This window comes from Hetaerina americana, unplaced genomic scaffold (genome assembly GCF_022747635.1).
Source record: "Hetaerina americana unplaced genomic scaffold, ioHetAmer1.1.p SCAF_3, whole genome shotgun sequence".
NCBI classification, from domain to species: Eukaryota; Metazoa; Arthropoda; class Insecta; order Odonata; family Calopterygidae; genus Hetaerina; species Hetaerina americana.
This window is the reverse complement of record NW_027286874.1, coordinates 91,849,553-91,872,283: the sequence shown is the minus strand read 5'-3', so window position 1 is coordinate 91,872,283 and position 22,731 is coordinate 91,849,553. Positions and strand designations below refer to the sequence as shown.

Below are 22,731 nucleotides of genomic sequence, written 5' to 3'. Positions count from 1 at the left end.
CCCTGGCAAAACTGTATTCACGTTAACCCAATTGGTTTAGGACACCTAGAAGTACTTCAACTATAAAGAAGGTGCAGTAAATGTTTAGTTTTCGCAAACGCAGCTACAGCAGATATTAGATCGATATCATAAGCTTATAAAATCCAATCATACAAAAGCAGCAAACATCGTTCAACAAATAGTAGGTTCTGTAATGCGGCAAATCCACGGGAGTTTGATTATGTTCAAACAGATTCGTGGTAATTGAATTTCGATTAATCATTCAAAATTATCATTACTAAGATTCGGTTCATTCTCTTTGTCCTTTTAGACCATTGTTACAGTCGACCATCATCATATACTTAATATTGTGTTCCTCTCATTTAGTTTTTGCTGCTTTACCTTATTATTATTCAATGGGATTTTCCTTTTTTCATGCATGCAGTGCCTCACCATAAGTACTAGTGTCAGTGCAAGGATTTTGTCTGGGGAAACAAAAAATATCATAATTTGATTTTGGGACATAACTTGATCCAATCGCTACTGCTCACATATATCCAATTAATTTTGGCCAAGGCATTTTGAAGCTAGGTACAACAGTTGCATAAAACATACAGGTTACGGTTTCTCACTGATTATTCGAACGATTCTGGACATTATCACTACATTAACTACCACTTGGTACCCGCAATCGAGAAATTTTCCTTTATGAATCACGGAAACAATTACGGCTCTGAAATATTCCTTCCATCAGAGAAGGAGATCCCCAAGAAAAAATTATATGCATTTCCAATCCCAATTATTTGAAAATCGGAAATAAACATAAACGCACGTCACCTGCTAAACAAAATTTCTACCCCAATGACTCATCGCTGTTAACTGCCACGTACGGAAAACGCGGCAATACTTAAATCCTTCGAATCAATTTCATCAAGGTCTAAGAAGATAACAAGGAAGGATCTTCAAGGCTTAGATCAGAAGGAATGGGCCGTTGTATGTTGCAAAAATTATTCAAGATAGAGATTCGGCCTTAATGGGACGAAATTAGGTTTTCTTCTCTTAAGTGAAAATAAGACGAAAATTCGGCATTGAAATGACCATCAGAAACGATGATTTTCCCACATTCTCATCACACTTAGAATTAGATACAAACCGAAACGATTGCCTTAACATAGATATTTCAAAGGTAATTACATACAATACACATTCCTTCAAAATTAATGATCGAATACCTAGAATTCTGAGTAACCGCTTAACCCAGCTGACCCAGCTTAACCTCTTACGCTGACAACGCTGACAACGGTACACTGACGTCAGATCATGCGCATAAGGAGGGGCGTAATAGGAGGAAGCCATATTGGTTAATTCCGAAAGGAAAGGCTACGTTTCCTATATTGAGTGTAATCCAATGCATCCGTTACATTAGCCTCGCGATTGTTAAATATATATAATATAAACATATCCTTCCAGCTTATGTGTCACTGTTTTTCGTTTGTTGTGTAGGTTTAGATCGTATTTCTCTCAATTTGCCTGCCCGGACGTAGGGAATAGTTCGTGGTATACAAAAGGAAATGGGCACCCGCGATGACGAATACGACTATTTATTTAAAGGTGAGTTTTAGGATATCGTCATTAAATTAATACTGCATAGCTTGGGGATTTCCTGAGTGTATGAATCTTTTGAGCGATTCGTAATAGCTTCATTGCCACTGGTTGTCTATGAATATAAGTGGATAATAACAATTAAGTTGGGCAATTAAAGTTTTGTTCATAATTTCAGTAGTTATTATTACCGTTGCAGTATATCTGATCTCTGTGACACAAGGAATGTATCTCAGTTGTATACTAATTTTACCTAATTTAATGTTTTGTCAATTTGATTTTAATTTGTAACTTGAAAAATATTCTGCTACTATATTAGTAATTATTAAAACTTTCTTATACTAACAGCTACTGTTTTGGGAATTGTAACCGTAATAATGTGTTTTGTCATTGTGCAGTGGTGTTAATCGGCGACTCGGGTGTTGGCAAGAGTAATTTGCTGTCGCGGTTCACTAGAAATGAGTTTAATTTGGAATCAAAGTCAACTATTGGGGTTGAATTTGCAACGAGAAGTATACAAGTAAGTAGGAGAACGTTAGCATCTGTTATTATTCATGTACGAGTCTCCATTTTGCTGGACTCCGGCGCGTAGTTGCAGCACCTACATAAGCGTTTCGGTTTAACCGAGAAATTAATTTTTCAGGTGGATGGGAAAACAATCAAGGCGCAGATTTGGGATACTGCTGGCCAAGAGAGATATAGGGCTATAACATCAGCGTAAGCAATTTTTTGTGACGTTGACAGGAATTGATTATGCAGTAGCTCAATTTAATAACGGAATTGGATTACCAATTTATTATTTTGACTTTTTCCAGGTACTACCGGGGTGCTGTAGGAGCCTTATTAGTGTATGATATTGCGAAACATTTGACTTATGAAAATGTTGAGAGATGGCTTAGGGAGCTTAGAGATCACGCAGATCAGAATATTGTTATCATGCTCGTTGGAAATAAATCTGACTTGAGACACTTACGTGCCGTCCCTACAGATGAAGCTAAGGCGTTTGCCATTAGGAATGGATTGTCCTTCATCGAGACCTCTGCACTGGACTCAACGAATGTTGAGGCAGCTTTCCACAATATACTTACAGGTAAAAGGGTTTCTTTTATTATTAATTGCTGTGTAGATATGTACACTCATCTATAATTAAATCTTTCATTTTAGTCTACATTAGTATCTGTAATTTATTTTTGTGAGGGCCTTGATAAAATATTTTCAATAATTACTAACTGTCGTTGTTGTCACCCTGGATTCGGCGTGTAAAGTGAAGTAAAGCTCTCTTTGTATAAAGGTCGCCAACCTATGAAATCACTTTTACGGCGTGCATGTCTTTCACATGTACCTCACATTATTTGTCAGGTAAATCTGGTACCCACTGGATTTACAGCATGCATTTAATTAGGGATGTCACATCTTTAGAGCCCATTATACAGGCAGCTAGGTACTATCATCTACCAGCCCCTGGTTCGAAATATAGGATCTCATCATAGGTGCAATTAGCCATCCTGGTTTGGGTTATGCTATGCTTGCCAAAAAACTGAATAAAATGGATTTTTGCATATTTTGGTTGAATCAGACTTGCCCATGCCCCATTGAACCTCAAATTACAGGAAAATGTTGAATGCTATGGAGATTTAGTCTACATTTATCCCAAGATTAGCCTTATTTTGTTTTATGCTGGCACTCCATAATCAGTAACTAATTAATGTTGGCAATATTTTTTTTGTTAATAAGGATTCAATTGGGATTTGTTGTAGCATATTAATGGTATTTAGTTGTGTATGTTTAAAAAGTATAAGTGTGGTTGATAATTACTATAGTTATGCTGCATCATGTGAGCAATGAACAATCTTGAAATATGTAACAATCTATTTTCAGAGGTTCATCGATTTCTCTCCTCTTTCAAATAGTTGTGAAGAAAATGTAATGGTAGATGTGACATGGATTTGATATTTTGAGGATCATGTGTTCCATGTTTTGTTAATATTGTAACTTATGAAATTTGAGAAATTACTTAAGAGTTACTATAAGGTTGGGCATGATCATTGAATCTTGCATAGTTGTCGAAAATAATTATTGACGCGGATCCATTGTGGAAATATTGCGATTCATTCATTTTTCTCGCGGGAAGTTCTGATAGGCTAGACACACATCAAAGTAATGGACAGAATTCTTATACAGGTATGCCAGAACAAATCTATTCTATCACTTCTTTGGGGAAATTATCACCAATTATAAGGAGAATAGGTTATGGTTTTCATTATGAGTTACCAGAATATACATTTTGGCTTGTTGGTAATATGCTTCAAATAGCAGGTTATTGAAGCTGCTGTCCACTCATTGAAGGCAATGATTTCCCAGCCAAAGATTATACTTACCATTTATAGATGGTTAAATGTCCAAAAAAGTAAATGTTGGTAATAATTAACCATTAGTAATAACTCCAATTGTTAAAGTGAATAAGATTTTATTACAGAGTTTGATGAGTGATAGCTTTGAAATGAAAGTGTGCTTCAAGTCTGATGTTTTGTAAACATCTTAAATGTCAATAATTCTGCAAACAAATTAATTAGCATAGTCTCATACTTAAACTTACAACGTTTTTGTGTAAAGAAAACTTTGAAAAGTAAAATTAAATTTGGTTCTCCACTCTTGCAGTTATTTTAAGTGGGGTATTGAAAAATTTATTTGAACACTCAAAATATTGTGGTGATGTGCATGACTTGGTTGAATTGTCATCTAGTTAATTTAATGTTTATCCATTGTTAGTTCTACACCAGAGGTACTAGAACAGTTATTATTAGTATCAGGATGAAAGAGCAAAAACAACTGATGGTTGCATATCCAAAAAATCGAACTAAAGCCTTTCATTTAATGTGACAAATTGCAGTAATAATGAATGCAGCATTGTAAGTTTTGTTTTGGTGTTGTTAAGTTGGGGTGAACCTACGTATGGTTATGCTTGTGCATTAAAATTCGAGTAATGAAGTAATTCCCTTAATAGTTATAATTATTGCAAATTGTTATTTCCTGTTGTAATGAACTATAGTGAAAAATGCTTGTTTGTCATTTCCTTCAGTTAAATTCATTTAGTCCAAACTAAACAAGCAGCTGCCTCTGCTGTTTGTAGTTTCATGTACATATCAACATATATATGGAGAGACATAAATAAAATGATACGAATAAGATTAGGTAATTTTAACGGATGATATTTTGTATTTAAATGTATGTTTAGTACAATATGACTTACTTTGTGTGTCTTTGATTTGACTCAATGGCACAGATTTTAGGCTAGTGGCGTAATTTTTTGCATGGCATTTTGTGAGGCTTCTAGAATCAGATTTATGAAATTCACAGCCCTGAAAAATCTAAATGGCAATTCAAGTGTTTGCTCAGTCTAGCCAATAATGCAACTTATATGCATTAAACTTTAACCCTTGACATTTATTAATGTCAATTACATTGCTATGTAGATTCAGCATGCACTATGAAAATAAGAATTAAGAAGCATTTCTAGCAAAATGGTGTACACCTTACTTAGGATAGTCATATTAGTCCAATGAGGCTTAACATTGATTAGAGCCATGGAAATCCTAGGGAAAGAAACGATCTTGATTTTGAGACCGCAACCTTGACATATTAATGCTATGAAAACTGTGGATAGCAAATCACTGACAAAGTAACCAATTTTATCATTTACTATGATATTGAAATTCAATTTTCTTAAAAATTTGTTTATTGTTGTGTTTTTTGGAATCTGTAAATACTCTTATCTGATTTATGTCTTACAGTTCGGTATACCTTGTTCATTAAAATTATTATTTGATGAATGGTGGTTCCTCGAGCATTTTAGAAACTCAATAATGACTTAAGTATTTAAAATATATTATGTTCAGGTTTTGGCCTTCATTATTGTCATATGGTTTAATTGAGAGCTAGATTTATTGTATATTGATGATAATAAATTAGATGTCCGAGGACTGATTCACATTTGAGTTTTTAGATGCTCATTTTATATAACTTGATCCATGGAATACTTGGTTAATGAAATTCCACAAGGTTGAGCCAGGAACAATTGAATACTTGGTTATTTTTTATTTGTGTTTTGTAATCTCTTGTAATGCTGTAATTTTCCTTGTTTAATGCATTTTGTTCCTGTAATAAGGATAGAGTTGATAAGATGTGTGGGAAAAACATTGAGTGACTATTATAACAGAGAATTGACATGATTGCAAAATAAAAACTGGTTTGAATTTCGACAGTGTTGTCAATTTTCGACAGTATTGCCCAGTTATCCTCAGTTTAAAATTTAAATATGGTTATTATCAATTTACTTGAAGGTTTATAAATAGTAATGCCTGTTTTTTCATGTTTCACACAGAAATCTATCGGATTGTCTCTCAGAAGCAAATAAGAGACCCACCAGAAGGGGATACTATCAGACCACAGAATGTGGAGCCTATTGATGTGAAGCCAACTGTGAGTAGTACTGATAGTGTGCGCAAGCAGTGTTGCCAGTGACTCCTATCATATTGGGCAGTACGTCATCTTACATCAAACCTGCGCATTCAGGTATAATTTTTTTAACGGAATTAAGTAAATGCTGAATTATTTCATTTTAAGTAATTTTAGTTATTTGGTCATTAATTAAGTGTTGTCACTAATTGACTATTCTTAGGGAAACCTCTATGTTGTAAGAAGTCCTATTTAACCATTTTCATAAGATATCGAGTTAATGATTAAATGTTTTTGAAAAAGTGAAGAATGTGTAACACAGATCAGGAAACCCTGGTAATGACTAATTTTTGAGATAGCTAGAAAAATATTTAGTTTTTTTGATCCGGCCTTATTGCATCTAATGACTAGGTTCTATGTACAATTGACAAATCCTGATTGAATTTTGTGCGGTGAAAGAAAACAAAAAACTCATTGAAACAGTATTTTTGGGATAGTGCACATTTGGTAATAGTTTGATGAAGCCTAAAATCCAATGAATGAATTAACTGGGAAGAACATAGTTTTCAATCTAATCTTACCTATGACACAGCTACAATGTGGTAATTGAAAGTGTTGATCTGAGAATGGTTTCCATCTAAATTAGTGCCTATACAGGAGGTCATATGTGTGTTTTACAATTTTTTACCTCACGTTATTCACTTCATGTGTCATGAATTTGTTAAGTATGAGGCCATGAACACCATTCTGGCTTACGACTTTTTCCATTTCAGTTTAAATAGATAGTGATGTGTGGTCCTTTCTCACTGCTATGTAGTGTGTGATAGAAATAATAATATATTTATTTGTCCAGCAGATACAGTGGACAGTACTGAGTATACACGACAGGTGTATAAAACACGTCAATGGGATTAGGATGATAGTAATAATAATATATTTATTTGTCCAGCAGACACAGTGGACAGTAGTGAGTATACACGACAGGTGTATAAAACACGTCAATGGGATTAGGATGATAGTAATAATAATATATTTATTTGTCCAGCAGACACAGTGGACAGTAGTGAGTATGCATGATAGGGGTAAAAGACTTGTCAGTGGGATATAGATCACAGAATTCCCGAGTAGAAATATAAATACAATTAGGACAGGATACTGATATACACTAAAGTTTTACATAAATATTCATTTAGGCTATGATAACACACATCAACCCAATAAATTCTTCTTGAATGGTGAATTTCCTGTCAAATTTTTTTACATAAATATTCATTTACACTATGATAACACTCATCAACCAAATAAATTCTTCTTGAATGGTGAATTTCTTGTCAAATTTTTTAAATAGCTTGGCAGCTTGTTAAACAGTTTGGTGCTCATTGATGTTGGTCCTTAAGCTACCATAGACAGGTTTGATATTTTCACATGTAAATCTTAATATCTAATGGTATTGTGACAGTAATAACTGTCATACATTGTGCTGTCAATCTTGTTTTTCTTATGATAAGGAACTTAAACAATCTGTTTAACCATTAAAAAAATTAGACAAAAATTTCAATGTTCAAGAGGAATCTATTAATATATGTTTGATGAGTGTTGTTATTAGCATAGTAGCTTAAAATGCACATATGTACGTTCTTGTTTATGATAGTTATACATTTTCATCCATGGCTACAAAGGTCAGGAAAATTGTTGAGATATTTGTCAACCGAGTAGAACATGTTACATTGTAGTTATGTTTTTAATTTATGTTTGACTGCAGTAGTTCCCCTAGTATCCTTTATACTTCAGAGTAATGTGCTATATAATCTAATATCCATTTCCTTGGGCCCTAATTTTAATGTTTCAGCTCTAATATTGCCGTAATGGATGTTGTGCCTTCCTCTGGTGTAGAGATGGTTCTAGTCAGATTTAAGGGATTAGTTGCCGATTTTGACTTTTATGTAAATATTCAAGAAATAATATAAATGCACAGGACTGGTAGCAAATTTAATTCCTGGAATATAGGCCTTAATGGTGCAGTTGAGGTTTTCCAGTAATTATTCTGATGGCTTTCTTTTGCATTTTAAAAAGATGGTTAGAGAAAGGGCAGCTGAGTCCCAAATATTTTACTTTAGGTTATATTTGAATGCATTTCCCAATGGTATAAATGAAGTTGTACTGCTTTGTTTTTAGTCTCATGCGGGTGTCGAAATAAATAGCTAGTGGAACTGAGCTTATGCTGAAGGGCTCTTGCATGTGCATGCCAAGAAATATTTGCACTAAAAGAAATGCCTAAAAATTAACATTCCGTCGCTTGCTCAATGGATTGGCCATTAATTGACACCAGCAGACTGTCACATTCATATTGTGTGAAAAGCACACCATTTTAGTTGTATTAACATTTAAGTTAGATAGTTATCTGTACACAACTTGTTAATTGTAAGTGTGACAGACATTGATTTTTCCACAAGGCTGGGACGAGTATGTGTTGATAATATTACATTAGTGTCATTAGCATGCAGAACTGATACTGTGACATGTTAAGTTTATAATTTTTTTAATTTTGATTTAATACCATTTCTAATTAAAGATAAAAAGTTTTTTCATCTGATTACAATGTCTGTGATTGTACTTGGTTCTCTCTTATTAAAATGTAAAAATTTTATCACATATTTGCACAAACTGCTGTGGGTTTTCAGTTGAACACACCTGTAGCCTGGATTTTGAAACTCTGCTGTCACAGGCACAGTTTTTCAGTGTCCTTCTTCCCAACTAACTACTGACTTTCCAATTGGCGGTCATTCACAGCGTTCTACCCATCCCTTTCTCAATCACTAACCTACCCTCACAGCCATATATGTATATATATACCTGTGTGAATATAGCTTTTATACCTGAAGATGCTGCATTGTAGTGAAACCTAGGTCGCAATAAAGCTTATTTTTCATCTGGAGTTACAAAGTTTTGTTTTACCATTATTCAGTTTTTTAGTATGATTTTTTTCTAGTTTAGTTTTGCTACCTTTAATTGGTAATCTCCAATGGCCAAATTTTCCAAAATTGTATACACGTTATCTGAAATCATAATGCTCCTCCTCAGTAGCCCTGTATCCTTGGTAAACACATCTATTAGAAAAGAGTTACAGGCAACTGTACTTACCTGCCTTTTCATTATTTCTTATTACATAGTTTTTAATTACAGATTATTGGCCGAGTAGTTTTCCACCAAGCCATGGGTTAAACTATTTTCTAGAGTTGTTGAAGATAACAGTTCCTTTTTGAAGTTTGTTGTCTCGGGCATAACTGTATGAAATTTTCACAACATATTAAAATGAAATAAGTAACTCTGTAATGCCACCTACTTTTTTTTAGAACAAGACCTAGGTTTTGATGTTGGACATCATCATCTGATGGTCCTTACAGAAGACAACTTAATATATACACAAAGCAGGTATGCTGGCTCTGAAGGTATATATACAAAGTTATCTTCTGTGAGGACCATCAGATGATAACGTCCAGCATCAAAACCCAGGTCTTGTTCTAAAAAAGTGTGTGAAAATACAAACTTACTTTTTTCATTTAAATAGGTCTCTTTTTGTTTCATCTTCATTGTATTAGCATTTGGTTACTTTAGAATTTGCAAAGAGAATCACAAGGTCTAGAATGTTAAAAGATTATTGTATGGAATGTGCTTGATAACCAGAACAATTAAATACAGCTCAAACCTGAAATAGATCATACAATATGTGTTGCATCATTGGTAAACCAACTGATTTAGTATCTCAATAATTTCTTTATCAATTGATAATTGGTAATTATCAACGATCATCAAAGCAAAATATCCTCAGTGAAAAATTCCGTGACAACATTTAATTGCTATGCATGTAGTACTTTACATATGGCTGTGTCATGCTTTTGGTTACTCTTAGATAATTTTTTTATTCCATTTTAATCTAATTAAACCCTAATAATTTCCTTATCCCTGATTGGCAGCTAATTTGACCTCTGAAACACATTCCTAAATCTGTTATTTCATCACTTATTGCAAAATGAAACTATCATAATGTATTTTGAAAATTTTTCAAATAATTATACCGTAAATGTGTTAAAATTCTGTCAAAACTTGGCAATGATTGTCATAATTCTGGGGTCTGTAAATTTTACTCAATAAGAGTTAAATTAACTATATCAAAATATCTTTCTCCAAATACTTAACATCCGAAGTAGATTAATTTAGTTTTATATGTCATTATCTTGGAAACCCATGTTTACCGCCTATGCAAATGTAAAAATGGTTGGCCCTAAGAAGCAAAGTGAGGAAATTGACTAACAATTTTATCTTATTTTGTGGCAGGTGCATGTGGAACATTTTTCAGTTCTTGTTTCTTAGGGAACAAGCCAATTCAGCATCTTCTTCATGTGGTTTGGATCTGGTTGACATTTTTTCATTTGTATCACCCTACAGTGAGTCCAGGAAAACATTGCTTTTGCTAATTGTAAATAATCTCTCTTGGCCTCACAGCTGAGTGGACCAATGTTTACCAGAGTAAACCTGCAGTATTAGCATGCATTATTTGGCACCACTGTGTTTTTTTAATAATACTGAAACATAATATTATTCTTTCACTTATTAAAAATCATAATTAGATTTATATGCCTTTTTTGAATATACCAAGGTATCCTCAGGTAGTAGTTTGATGAATTATGGCTTTGTTTGGGCACAGTGTTTTAGGTTCAGGGCAATAATTGGTATGCTATACTTATAGGTATTTATATATGAAGGGCTGGAGGATAACCCATTCTGCGCTTATTTCATTTGTCTGTCATGTGTTTTGTTTTTATTAAAAATCAACTTTCCTATGATTATAAGTGGGTTCATAATGGTGGTGTTGAATTTTGTGCATAACGTTATTATACATTTTGCTTTAATTATTTTCAGGATGTTATTGTATTATATTTCGGAAATGTATCCGACTGCCTGAGGAAAGATGCCATTCATGAATGTGAAGGCCTTTGTGTGGAGCCAGCTGATGGAACTAGTTTTAAAAACTCGCTGTCACCCCAATAAAGCATTCATCGACATACAAACGAACAAATGCAAATACCGTGCAGTGCATGGTTTTTCCTTCTTTTTTTATGGTGATGCCACAAGTGGTTGAAAATATGAGAAAGAGAGAACGAGAGAGAGAGAGAGAGAGAGTGTGATGATGAATGGTCTAACAACAGCTTCATGTTCAATAGTGCATCGGTGATATAAAAAAGTAATAGCCACTTCTATTCCCTGAAATTGTGTCATACTGCCTTTCTTTCTGAGAATTGAAAAAAATTAAATCAAGTAGTGGGTGTTAATTTAACTCTGCATCGCAAAGCTAAATGGCACACATTCCTTGCAGGGCTTTGAAATGAAAGAATATATTTAAAATAACTTGGGTCTCATTTATTTATTACAGCATATTTATGGACATTTTATGTCTACTCCAGATGAAGATTTTTTCTCACTTAAAGTAATTCATTGTCTTTGTGTAATAATATATGTCTCTTGATTTGTGCTCTACCTTGAATTTGAATTAATGATTTTGCATTTTATAAGATTTATTCAGCTCATGTAATTATATTAATCTTCATTTAAAGTTTGACCTGATGTAATAATTGTCCATTTCTAATTCCGGCAGAAGTGTGCAATGTGTCTTAAAGTAAGCATTCTGATGCTTGCATATGATTGGTTGGTTCCTTGCTTGATTTTACATAGTGGTGTGGTTAATATCTCCTTTGTTAGGTATCATTACTCAAAAATGAAAATCTTCTCTGGCCTAGAATTTTGTCAGTGGATGGTGTATCAATCTGAATTGTCTCTCTGTTGATAGTTACCGAATTGGCTCTTGTGTGGAAGGCTCTTTGAATGGACATAAGTTGAGGGCTAAGACACCCAATGGCATTGTTGAAATTTACTTGTATGCGTATGAGATTTAATTGATTAATTATCAACATTCCTTCTTTGTCCATTCAGTTTCACCCACTTGTATGTGGTGACTTTGCCGTGTGAAATACTCTTTTGTTTTGTTATTTCAGCAGTATTTATTGAATTTGAACATAATGGAAGTAATGAGATCCTGTACCAACATTGTATTTTAATGCTTCAGTGTGTGATTCGGCAATGTCTCGCACCCATTTTTGGCATTCTCTCAACTATTTCAGCAATGGCAATAAATGACTGCAATTTTCTTGTTTTCAAGCTTGAATCATCCTTATGTAAGATTGCATTGCCGGTATTTCCCACAAGCTGGGTTTCTACATTAGGCTAATGGCTTCAGTAGAGTATTGTGATTATTGACTGTTTCATCAGCACTCTGTGCTAGAACAGTGGTTGTAATAATTACTTTGGCTTTGTAATGTTGCCAGAAATCATTATTTTCTATTTGAAGGTGAATATAAGTGAATGTTTGATCATGGTCTCATTAAGTTTGTTTGAATTTTAGCTGTTACGAAGCATGTTTCATGTGCAGAGATTGCACGTGTGCCTTTATTTAGTTCAAGTGGTTAGGCTATAAAAATCATGTTTGAATAAAGTGGAAACATTTTCATTTGACACTTTAGAGTACACGGTTTTTCTGGATGGATTTATTATATTAATTGGAAGCATTTATGCAGGCCCTTTTAGTTAAGTGGAAGCAATGGGCTGTATTGTGTACTAAGTTATATCTACAGGACTGCTAATAGAGAATTAAACGCGTTTATAATCCTTCAATGTCATTAAAGTTATGGATGTTATAAGTTGAAGGTGAGAACTATTTTGGCATTGTTTCAACTATATATATTAAACTTGAGATATTTAAAAATTAGCTTTGATTTACTTTTGTTGTGTGTGTGCTCATTGTTCTAAAATTTTCAATGTTCAAGTTAGCCCTTGATTTTTGAAGCAATATTCGAGCTATTACCTATTGGATGAATGACGTGAAGTGTTATATCCATTAATGAAACCATCTTACTCCTGAAAAATATTTACTTTTATTCCTATTGTGTCATGTTTTTGCTGTTTTCTTTGTTCCAGCTAGTACTGGATGATTTTTAGTTTCAATTCTATTCTGATTATTGTTGTAGTTGTTCCTATTTCATTTATCTCTTTCTAATCTTTAAATTTCAATTTAATCATATTGTGGAAAAATTGCTTGGCTTCAATGTCCAAAGGAGGCTAATCTATGTAAAAAAATAATTTCTGAATTACACAGGTGTGGTTACTTGATAGGTAACCACTCTTATGTTAGGGTTATTGAATACATATGTTCAGTTTCAGGACATATTAATTGATGGCTATTGTTAAATACATTATCTGGGAAGAATACCCATCAGCTATGACTACAGGAAATGACCAACAGAATTCAGACAACACTGTGAACCTTACATAATATACATGATCGTGCCCCATTTCTCATCATAACTGATTGAAAATATACAATTTCTAAATTTTGTGGTAATTGACTAATTTCATTCATTCATGTCTGATTAGGGCCCAGGTTATAGGTTGGAATAGAATTTGTCGTTGATTATTTCTTATTGGTTATTATTTATTTAAATATCTTACAGTTCTGCCCTATCCATTGACACTTCTCACCATCTATTTTATCAAAATTTTTATTTATTGTACATAAATTATTTTGAAAATATTCAGGCAAAAATATTTTCCGTTTCAACAGGAAATTAGGAATTGATCTTGAACTGTATTAATATGACATGTTTAGTTTATAATTTGTTTAATTTTGATTTAATACCATTTCTACTGAAGGATAAAAAGTTCTTTAATCGGATTACTATGTCTGTGATTGTACTTGGTTCTCCCTTATTTAAATATAAAAACTTTCCTCACATATTGGCACAATATGTTATAGGGATTTTTTGTTTATTATTTATTTTATGAAACCAGATCAACTAGACAAAAATGCCTATGTTCCAGGGTTGTCGACTTATACAATTCAAAATTGAATGACATATATCAAGAAGATAAGTCTTGGTTTTTAAGAGGCTCTCTTATTAAAACTTAATGAAATATTAAACAAGAATTGGATTGCATTGGGACTAATCCAGTTAAGAATAGAAAAAGGGGATCCTCAATGAAAATCATGGCAATTTGTGCACATTTGAGAGCTGAGTTAACATTAGTTTAAAATGGAAGGTAATATATTGGGAACCTCTTTTTCATGTAATCGTTAAGCGCAAAACCCACAGCCTATATGAATTTATACTTTCTTCCATAACTGAGCTACGTTGTTTGACTTTTGAATGGCATTAATTTATATACACTTGATTTTTGAGAGGTGGGATATTGTATTCTCTTCTCAAGCTTTCATTGTCATCCGAGTCATTTCAACTATTTTCCCATTTAAAGTCCCCATGTAGCATTGGATATGTGAGAGAGCATATTTAGGCTGGGTGGATTCAGGAAGGGCATAGTTATGTGATGCATTAGATTCTTTAAAGACTGAAAACTTTGAGCCTCATTGAATGCTATGGAAACTATCCACCCCATTGAATGGTGAAGATTTTGTTGAAGTCTACAGTTGGACACAAAACAAATGCAAGATCAACTGATGAGGGAAGATGCTCATGGTGGAAGGCTGTGAAGGTATGTAGTTGAAGCTAAATTAATTTTGTAAATGTAATGGATGTAAAATTTCTATTTGTCTTTCAACTGGGAGGTAAAAATTTCCTAGTAGTAGTTTTGAGGGGAGGCGACCGACAGCTTAGGTCATTTGCGCCATAGGGGAAGGACAGGAAAGGGTGGAGAGAAACCTGGCGTCGGCATTGGCCTACTCTTTACGAAAGGCACCAAGGGGTCCGCGGCTTAACGTCCCATCCGACGGACGGCGTACTCACTCATAGTGCCCTCCACAAAGCACCTCAAGTAGGGATCGAGATAACTCTGAAAAATATTCAACACCGCCGGGATTTTGAACCCGCGCCCCCAGGGTGGGAAGCCAGTACGTTAGCCCCCGCACCATCTCGATTTTTACGTAAATATTGGGAATATTTTTTGTTGCCTTGTGCATTTGGCTCAAAGAGAGAGTTATATGGAAGGAAATTTGTATTCATTGTTTGTTTCCTGTAATAATTTGACCAGTAGATTTACTTCATTCCAATTGGGTTGGTCTTTGAGCTTGCTAACGCTAATGAAAAATACTCGAGACAAAATATGATTTTTTTTAGCAGACATTTTTGCCTTACATGGTAATATTAATGTATACTACAAGAAGGCAAATGGTAACTTAATACTTAGGAGTTTGAAAGGTAACTGGCTTGGCACTTTTTGTTTTTCAATTTCAAGAAGAAGATTTTCCTGCTAAAAAGTTCCAATAATTAGGAGTTTAATTATGAATGAAAAAACTGTAAGGTATGGTTTTGGCTCTCATCCTAGTATTATCATCACAGTATACTTTCTCTCTCAATTTCTAATGAATTACTGAGTGGCTGATAGAGAGACAGGAATTAAATATATAAGCCAAAGAAAACAGTTTTCAGGCTTAAAATATAAACTTTAATACGTTGAATTACTTTATTTGTTCCATTAATTTGGTGATGCACAAGATATGTATCCTGAAATTATTTTAACTTGAATTAGATTTACTTACAGAATGTTTTATTTCTTAGATGCATGCGTTTGAAATAGAATTAATAGGAACGTAACAGTGCTGGTTGTGTGCACTGAATTGCAGTGCCATGTTAGGGAAGGTCAGGTTGGATGTGCGAAAACTGGGGAAATTAGTGGTGCAGAAGTTTCTGCAGAATGCTCCTGGAGATAGTAGGGAATAGTTGTAAAAGGTGGGGTTGAGCAAATGTTTACAGGGCGATGAGAAAATAATACGGCATTGGTTTGGATGGTCGTATATATCTATTTGAGTAAGAAAAACTTAGTTTTAAATCGTGGTGATATGTTAAACTTGGATTTCATTTGTTTATACCACCAGTAATTTTATTTTGAAAAATAAATATTTTCATAGGTGCCTCAATATAATATCTCAAAATTACTAAAATTCAATTGCACCATAATGATTACAGTAGATGAGAAGTTGGCTAGTAATCACGTTTGTGACTGCCTAGTTAGGAATTTGAATCGTAAGTTTGGTAGAGATAAGTTTTAATAATAATAAAATTTTAATAAATTGAGCTGTGCACAATTTATTTTAGGAAAGGTTTTAGAAAAGCCACTATTAACTGGAAGGTTGAGGTAGTGTTTTGGTAAGGGAAAATGGATGGAGTGCTCCATAAAAAACTTTAAACACAGTAATCCACCTGAAGGTCGGTTTGGTAGGTGATGGTAGAGTTCATCCAGTACTAAACCCTATACGGCGTGAGAAATTCACACATCAGGTGTGGCCAGTTCCTTTCCCTGTGTCGGTTATGATTTCCCAGGAAGACCTGGTACCAGAGAAATCACTTTAGCTTGGGTGAAGCTGCAGGTGCCCAAAGTGCCTTGCCCGGGAATCGATCCTGGGACCGTCCGGTCAGCAGTCCAATGCTCTACCCACTGGACTACCGCGACCCACGATATATGCCTAATAACTTAAAATGGACAAGCTCCATTGTTTCAGTTACACATTCTGTGGGGTTAAATGCAACGTGGTATCACATTTTTGAATTCAGAAAGGAAGTAAATATTTAGGAGCATTGGCAATTGCAGATTTGAGAGTTAGTCGGTCAATAGGAAATTGCAGAGTAATATTAGGTAGAGAAGACTGCCATGCAAGATTTGAGAAAGATCTTTTTTGTCGAGTGTCTACAATATTGACCGTATTCAGGATTCACCAAGTTCAATAGTATCTTTCATTGTGTTGAGTGCGATATTTTGCACTAAATGTGCGGCCAATGGGAACTTTTAAATATGAAGAACTATCTTAGTGGGTCACTTAGTTGATGGAAAGGTAATTTGAAAATAATAAAATGGTGAGGAGAACGTTGAAATATAAGATGTTTGTGATTAAAGTAAAAATAACCTTTCATACAAGTAATGTGTTGAATGCCAACAGAAAAATGAGGAGAGAAGTAGATTGTACATGCAAATGAATGCATAACGATATGATTGGACAATAACCCAAAAGAATATGCGCCATTAAATGATGAGGAAATGTGGCCGAGGATTATACCCTATGACATTTGCAACGTCATTTGACATTATTAGTATCATAAACGGGGCTTTTGTTTATTTTCATTTGCTTCAACACAATCCTATGCAGCAACATTCTCTTTCCTTCAATCATCAACCTATTTTAATTCCCGTTCATTAAGTATCGTTGAAAGGTTATCTGGCAACACATGCATTGAACGTTACAATCACAGCGCTTTCCTATTTGAAGTCCATAACCACAGTTAGTCCCGTTGGCGGGAATTATTTTCTATGCTGGGATACAATTCGATCTAATATTTAAATTTATTCTGCAACATGAATTACTTTATACGCAATAATAAAATCAGAAATCTGGTCGAAAAAAACCTTAAATTGATTATGGTAACATGATTGAAAATTAAAAATTTTACTCATACACATTCTACACGATTAACCTAGTTCCGCGGGAGGAAAGAAGAAAGAAATTTGATGCGATATTGTTATGTGGTGCCAAATGCTATCGTTCTTTTGATTCTTACTGTAAACGAATCATTCATTTAGTTTAAGTTGGTTTGTGGTAGTTTGATTTCGTCCATTTCAAGGCATTTAGCAAAACTTTATGTTTACTCTTAATACACTCCTAATTTCTAAAAAAAAACAATCTTATAGATTCGTTCTAAATCAATAAACGAATTAAAGTGGAAATCGCGGTATGCCTCTTATGAATCTCAAAATGGCTCAGTAATCATCGGTCAATGAGCTAAATGGAATGTGTTGACATGGTTGACATGTTGGTACGCTATCGTACCTGGGAGAATATTTTGATAGTGTAATGGTGTAAGCATGTAATTACTAATTCTTACCCTGTTTTTCTTTGTCATCTGTGTATAGCTAAAACGAGCGAAGTAATTTCAACCTCGGTTTGACCTTCGTTATCTGTAATTTTGACTTATATGGCATATCACATATGACTTATTTACCATCATTTCTTTGCATGTGTACATGTACATGTTAATGCAATAGCATAAACCGTGTGCATTTCGATTTGGAGAAATCGTCACATTAGTACAATCATCAAAGTAATGCCCGGCTCCTAGTGTTTGCAAACATGCCGGGAATTTTGAAGCATATCGAGGTGGAGAATTTCAAATCTTACCGAGGATTTTTAAAGATTGGAACCTTGAAACCTTTTACAGCAGTCATTGGCCCAAATGGATCCGGTGAGTTTGGCCATAATACTTTCGAGAATACGTAACTGATAATTTCTCTCTGGTACTAGACTCTTACTTCCTACTTACTTATTCTTAATTCAGTATTACTGAGGGAAGTGTATTACTTTACAGGAAAGTCAAATTTTATGGATGCTATCAGTTTTGTCATGGGAGAGAAAACGTCCAGCCTAAGAGTAAAACGTCTTAGCGACCTTATTCACGGAGCATCAATTGGTCAGCCTGTCTCACGAAGGTACGATGTCATTCCTGTGATAAATTGAAGTGTACAAAATTATGCGTACATGATCTTAAATCAATTGGTGTGTGTAACCATTCATCAGAAATTATTAGGTTCAAAATACTCATTATCTGTACTTTGTATGTGCGGCTATAGAAATAATTCAAATATGGCTAAGTGGAAAAGAGCTAATTATTTTAATTAGTTTGCGGTCTTTCAGTGTTGTCACTGTTTCATGAAAAAATGATTCCTTAATAGTTTCATGCCAGTAATTTCAAATTTTTAATGTAATGCCATATGAACCCTGGTCCTAGGCATGATTACTATATTTTTTTCCAAAGTTAATAAAAATGAAATTTTTAATTATTAATAAGTTTTAGTTATGGTCACCTATGTTCAAGGTGATGAAAATTCGTTCTTCATGGTATCCTATAGTTAACTGGTATGGCCAGGCAAATTGACTAATTGAAATTTCATTGGAGTACCAAATCATCAGTGACATCAAGAATGTCTTAATTCTTCATATTGGTAGTCATTTAGTCTTGATGTCGAATGTCAACAAATAATAATAATCGTATGAAAATACTGGTCTACATTTTAGTGCAACATAGAAAATATCAGTTTAGTCAACTATAAAAATATATAAGTGATGGGAAGTGGTTGATAGAAAATGCCTTGATTTTATGAGGTCCGGCCTTTGAAAAAGAAAATTTTTAATGTGGTTGAAGCATTGTTGGGTTTTTGCATTTTCTTCATTTATGTGCTATTTTTATCCTTGCACAGTATGCTGCGTATTATCATAGCTATCAATTACAATCGGATGAATTAATTAGGATTGAATGACCCTCCCAAGTATTATGTGGCATCATTGACATTTAATTTTTCACTCAAATCATGATGTCTAAATTGGTAATTCTTATTCTCTCGTTTCAGTGTTAACGTAATTTCTATCTGTATGATAGCCTTCAAAATGTTATTACCACAAAATATCTTCATTCTTCACATTTCACCATGTAACTTCCTCTCTTCATGTACCACTTCTTTCACTTCCTTGTTTAATATTATTAATCACCTCATAAGTTTAGATTTTATTCTTCATAACAAATCTTAAATCCTTCCATATACCTAAAGTTTCTTTCTTCATTACAATGTTTTGGAACTACTGGGCACCACATTCCATATTAGCCTTCCATCATGTTTAATCATTTCTCCTTTTTTTAATAATAATATTTATTGGTCCCAGGTGACCAGGGGGCCCGGGTTCGATTCCCAGGCACACCTCTCTGGGCACCTGCAGCTCCACCCAAGCTATGTGATTTTTTGAGTGCCAGATCTTCATGAGAAATCATAATTGGCACAGGGAAAGGAACTTGCCCCCCCCTACCCTGATATGTGGATTTCACACGCCGCCCTGCTTAGTAATGGGTGAAATCTACCATCACCTACCGAACCAACCTTCGGTTTAATTACTGTATTTATAGTTTATTTGTCCCTGGACTTCAGAAAAGTCCTAGGACTAGAAAGTCAGAAAACAAAAAATCGGCTGTTTGTGTTCCGAAGACTCCAGAGACTCTTCCCTCCTATAATAGCACTTATCCATCAGAAAATGCTTGAGATATTTCTTAAGTGTACCCCTAGAAGGAGCAGATTCTATGTCTGGTGGCAGATAGTGGAAAATTTTGATGGGCGTGTGAAAGGGACTTATTATGCATGGCAGAAGAGTGGCAGAACAAATGTACATCAGCACTCTGTCAAGTATTATGCCCATGTACTTGAGCATTGGTGATTTGTTGTTTCATATTATCCTTAACATACATTCATAAGTGATAAATGTACAGGCTAGATAGCGTTAGACTTTTTAATTCTTTAAAATGAGGGTTGCAAGTTTGCCATGGCGTTATTAGTCTTTTTTGATTATCCTTGTAATTAATTCCCTTCTCCTTGTTTATTTTTACCTGAATAATTAGGAATTTGCAGAATATCAAAATTACCAACTTTGTTGATGCCCAGTTAAATCTATTACTCTTCTCTCGAAGGTTATTTCTCTTTTTACTAATGTCTCAAATGCCTAAGCAATATTCCATTTATGTATGTACTTTTAAATTCATTGGGTCCAATTTTGATGTTTGTGAAAAGATTAAATTTAAACATGTGACTGTTGTTATGGCATAATATTTAATTGTGTATTTGTAGCCCTCTAGCAACTAAAGTTACACTCAGGTTCACTGAATACATTAGAAATGTTATTTTCATGCAAAAAATATCTCTCTTGAGCCATTTACATTAATAAAATTTAGATTCTAATACCATGAAACTAATTTTATCAAGAATATATGTTTGTATAATGTATTGAGTGCTCTACTGGTTCATGGAAAAGTAAGTTATTGTTTCATCATCAATATTGCGAAAGTTCAACTAAAAGTGAGTCAAGTTTCATATTTTAGAAACATGTATTAGCTTTAGTTGCATCTCTGAGAATATTGAATTTTGTTTTGAAAATTTATATTTATTTTTGTGAAGGTGCTATCTGCTGCTGTATCCTTTGGTATATTTTGTTCAAAACAATATTCAATCTTCAACAGTGCCACTCTGTCTTTTCTTATCACTTAGTTTTGTAACATTGTTTTTTACGATATGAAGTGATTAGCAGCATGCTCAAACCCACTCAACCTCGAGGACTAGGGTGCCTCTCAGTCTAGCCTTACAGTCTCACTGGCATAACCTTCTGATTTGCCTGAGCAGACAAGCTCCCTCATAGCAACGAGATGGAGGAACCAACACATCTAAGGAAAACAATTTACTATCTGATTCTCATATAATTTAACATGTTGGACAAAACATGAAATTATGGCAATTTATTTGGAAGATCTTAGATTTTGGGGATCTCTAGCCAAAGTAATAGCCATCTATTTTGATAATATTTAAATACCTATGTTATAATTAATAATTATGCCTTGGAATAAGGAATTGAATAAAAAGTCTTTTCAAAATCCTTAACTGTGGCTGCTATAATGATCAGCTTGCTTTCAAAGCTGAGGTTTGACAACTGACTAAAGAGATCATTTGAGCTTTTAGGAATGGATTGATAATTTTGGTTAATCTTGCATTTTTAAGCTGTAAAGGAAGGATAAACAGATACCTGCTGTTGTAATTATATGTGTTTATGCCCCATTGGATGGAGAATAATCTGCTTGACATGCTGTCCTCATGACTCCCAAGTGAGGATTGGAAAAGCAATGAAAAATTCATTGATGTTCAAGTCAGCTTTCTAAATGATGGCTTAATCTGCAGCATTTTAGATACACATTATGGATATATATATTCTTAGGGATGGCTTTAACAGTAGAGATTAATTAAAAGTAGCCTACAAATAATGTTGATAACATTACAGTGCATCTGTGACAGCAGTATTTCAAATGAGTGATGGCTCAGAGAAAAGATTCACTCGAAGTGTCCAGGGCTCATCCTCGGAGCACAAGATTAATGGAGAGGTAAGTTTCGGCTAGCCAACATATTTTTGTCTTGATATATGTATTTAATACATCCAATGAAAAGAAATGCAATACAATATTTTGTTTCAGAGTGTTGGTAGCCAGCAGTACCTTTCAGAACTGGAAAAATTGGGTATAAATGCAAAAGCCAAGAACTTTTTGGTCTTCCAGGGAGCTGTTGAATCTATTGCTATGAAAAACCCCAAAGAAAGGACCACTCTCTTTGAAGAAATCAGTGGGTTAGTAACAATTATATAGTAGGTTTTACTTGTCAGAGGATCAAGCAAAAATTTATCACAGTATCAGAGGTTTATAATTTTTTTAAAGTACAATTATTAATTTTAATTAACTGACATGGTATGTGTGAAATTGTAGACTTGATATAAAAATTTGGGACTTACTGCATAATAATTGTGTTTATAATAAATTATTATGTATTTTATGATGAACTTTCTCAGAGCATTAATAAGTTCAATCTTTTTTAAATAATTTTTGTAGCTCATCATGTGTTCATTTGAAAAGAAAGACTCAAGACAGTCACTTCTTGTGGTTCTTGGTCAAAATCTAATCAGTTCATGTACTCAATGTGCTATAATACTTTATACTGCTCATAGTAATGGTCTTCAAGTTAACATTCCCACAAAATCCTATGACATACCTGCAGAAATATCTTTCAGTACTG

The 22,731-nt window shown here is 33.9% G+C and overlaps 2 protein-coding genes across 3 annotated transcripts in view; both read left to right on the top strand.

Moving 5' to 3' along the window:
• The first annotated feature begins 1,313 nt into the window (after positions 1-1,313).
• Positions 1,314-12,612, top strand: Rab11 (RAS oncogene family member Rab11). Its single transcript, XM_071588690.1, has 7 exons — positions 1,314-1,379; positions 1,483-1,590; positions 1,980-2,101; positions 2,225-2,298; positions 2,397-2,671; positions 5,963-6,153; positions 10,957-12,612. The coding sequence occupies exons 2-6, from the start codon at positions 1,551-1,553 to the stop codon at positions 6,100-6,102; spliced, it is 651 nt and encodes a 216-aa protein (XP_071444791.1). The 5' UTR covers positions 1,314-1,379; positions 1,483-1,550; the 3' UTR covers positions 6,103-6,153; positions 10,957-12,612.
• A 5,087-nt stretch (positions 12,613-17,699) lies between these two features.
• Positions 17,700-22,731, top strand: part of SMC1 (structural maintenance of chromosomes 1) — a 33,389-nt gene continuing 28,357 nt past the window's right edge. Inside the window, exons 1-5 of one of the 2 annotated variants that reach the window (XM_071587711.1) lie at positions 17,700-17,946; positions 18,133-18,329; positions 18,453-18,573; positions 21,950-22,049; positions 22,140-22,288. In XM_071587711.1, the coding sequence (XP_071443812.1) occupies positions 18,218-18,329; positions 18,453-18,573; positions 21,950-22,049; positions 22,140-22,288 (482 nt within the window). In that variant the 5' untranslated portion in view covers positions 17,700-17,946; positions 18,133-18,217. Of the gene's footprint in view, positions 17,955-18,132; positions 18,330-18,452; positions 18,574-21,949; positions 22,050-22,139; positions 22,289-22,731 lie in introns of both variants that reach the window. The other variant, XM_071587712.1, reaches the window with a different exon arrangement.

Bases quoted from the DNA above. Each gene is read 5' to 3' on its own strand.
- Rab11 (XM_071588690.1), top strand. From the start codon at position 1,551: ATGGGCACCCGCGATGACGAATACGACTATTTATTTAAAG. The intron at 2,102-2,224 runs GTAAGTAGGAGA...TTAATTTTTCAG, and splicing joins TTGCAACGAGAAGTATACAA to GTGGATGGGAAAACAATCAA. The intron at 2,299-2,396 runs GTAAGCAATTTT...GACTTTTTCCAG, and splicing joins TATAGGGCTATAACATCAGC to GTACTACCGGGGTGCTGTAG.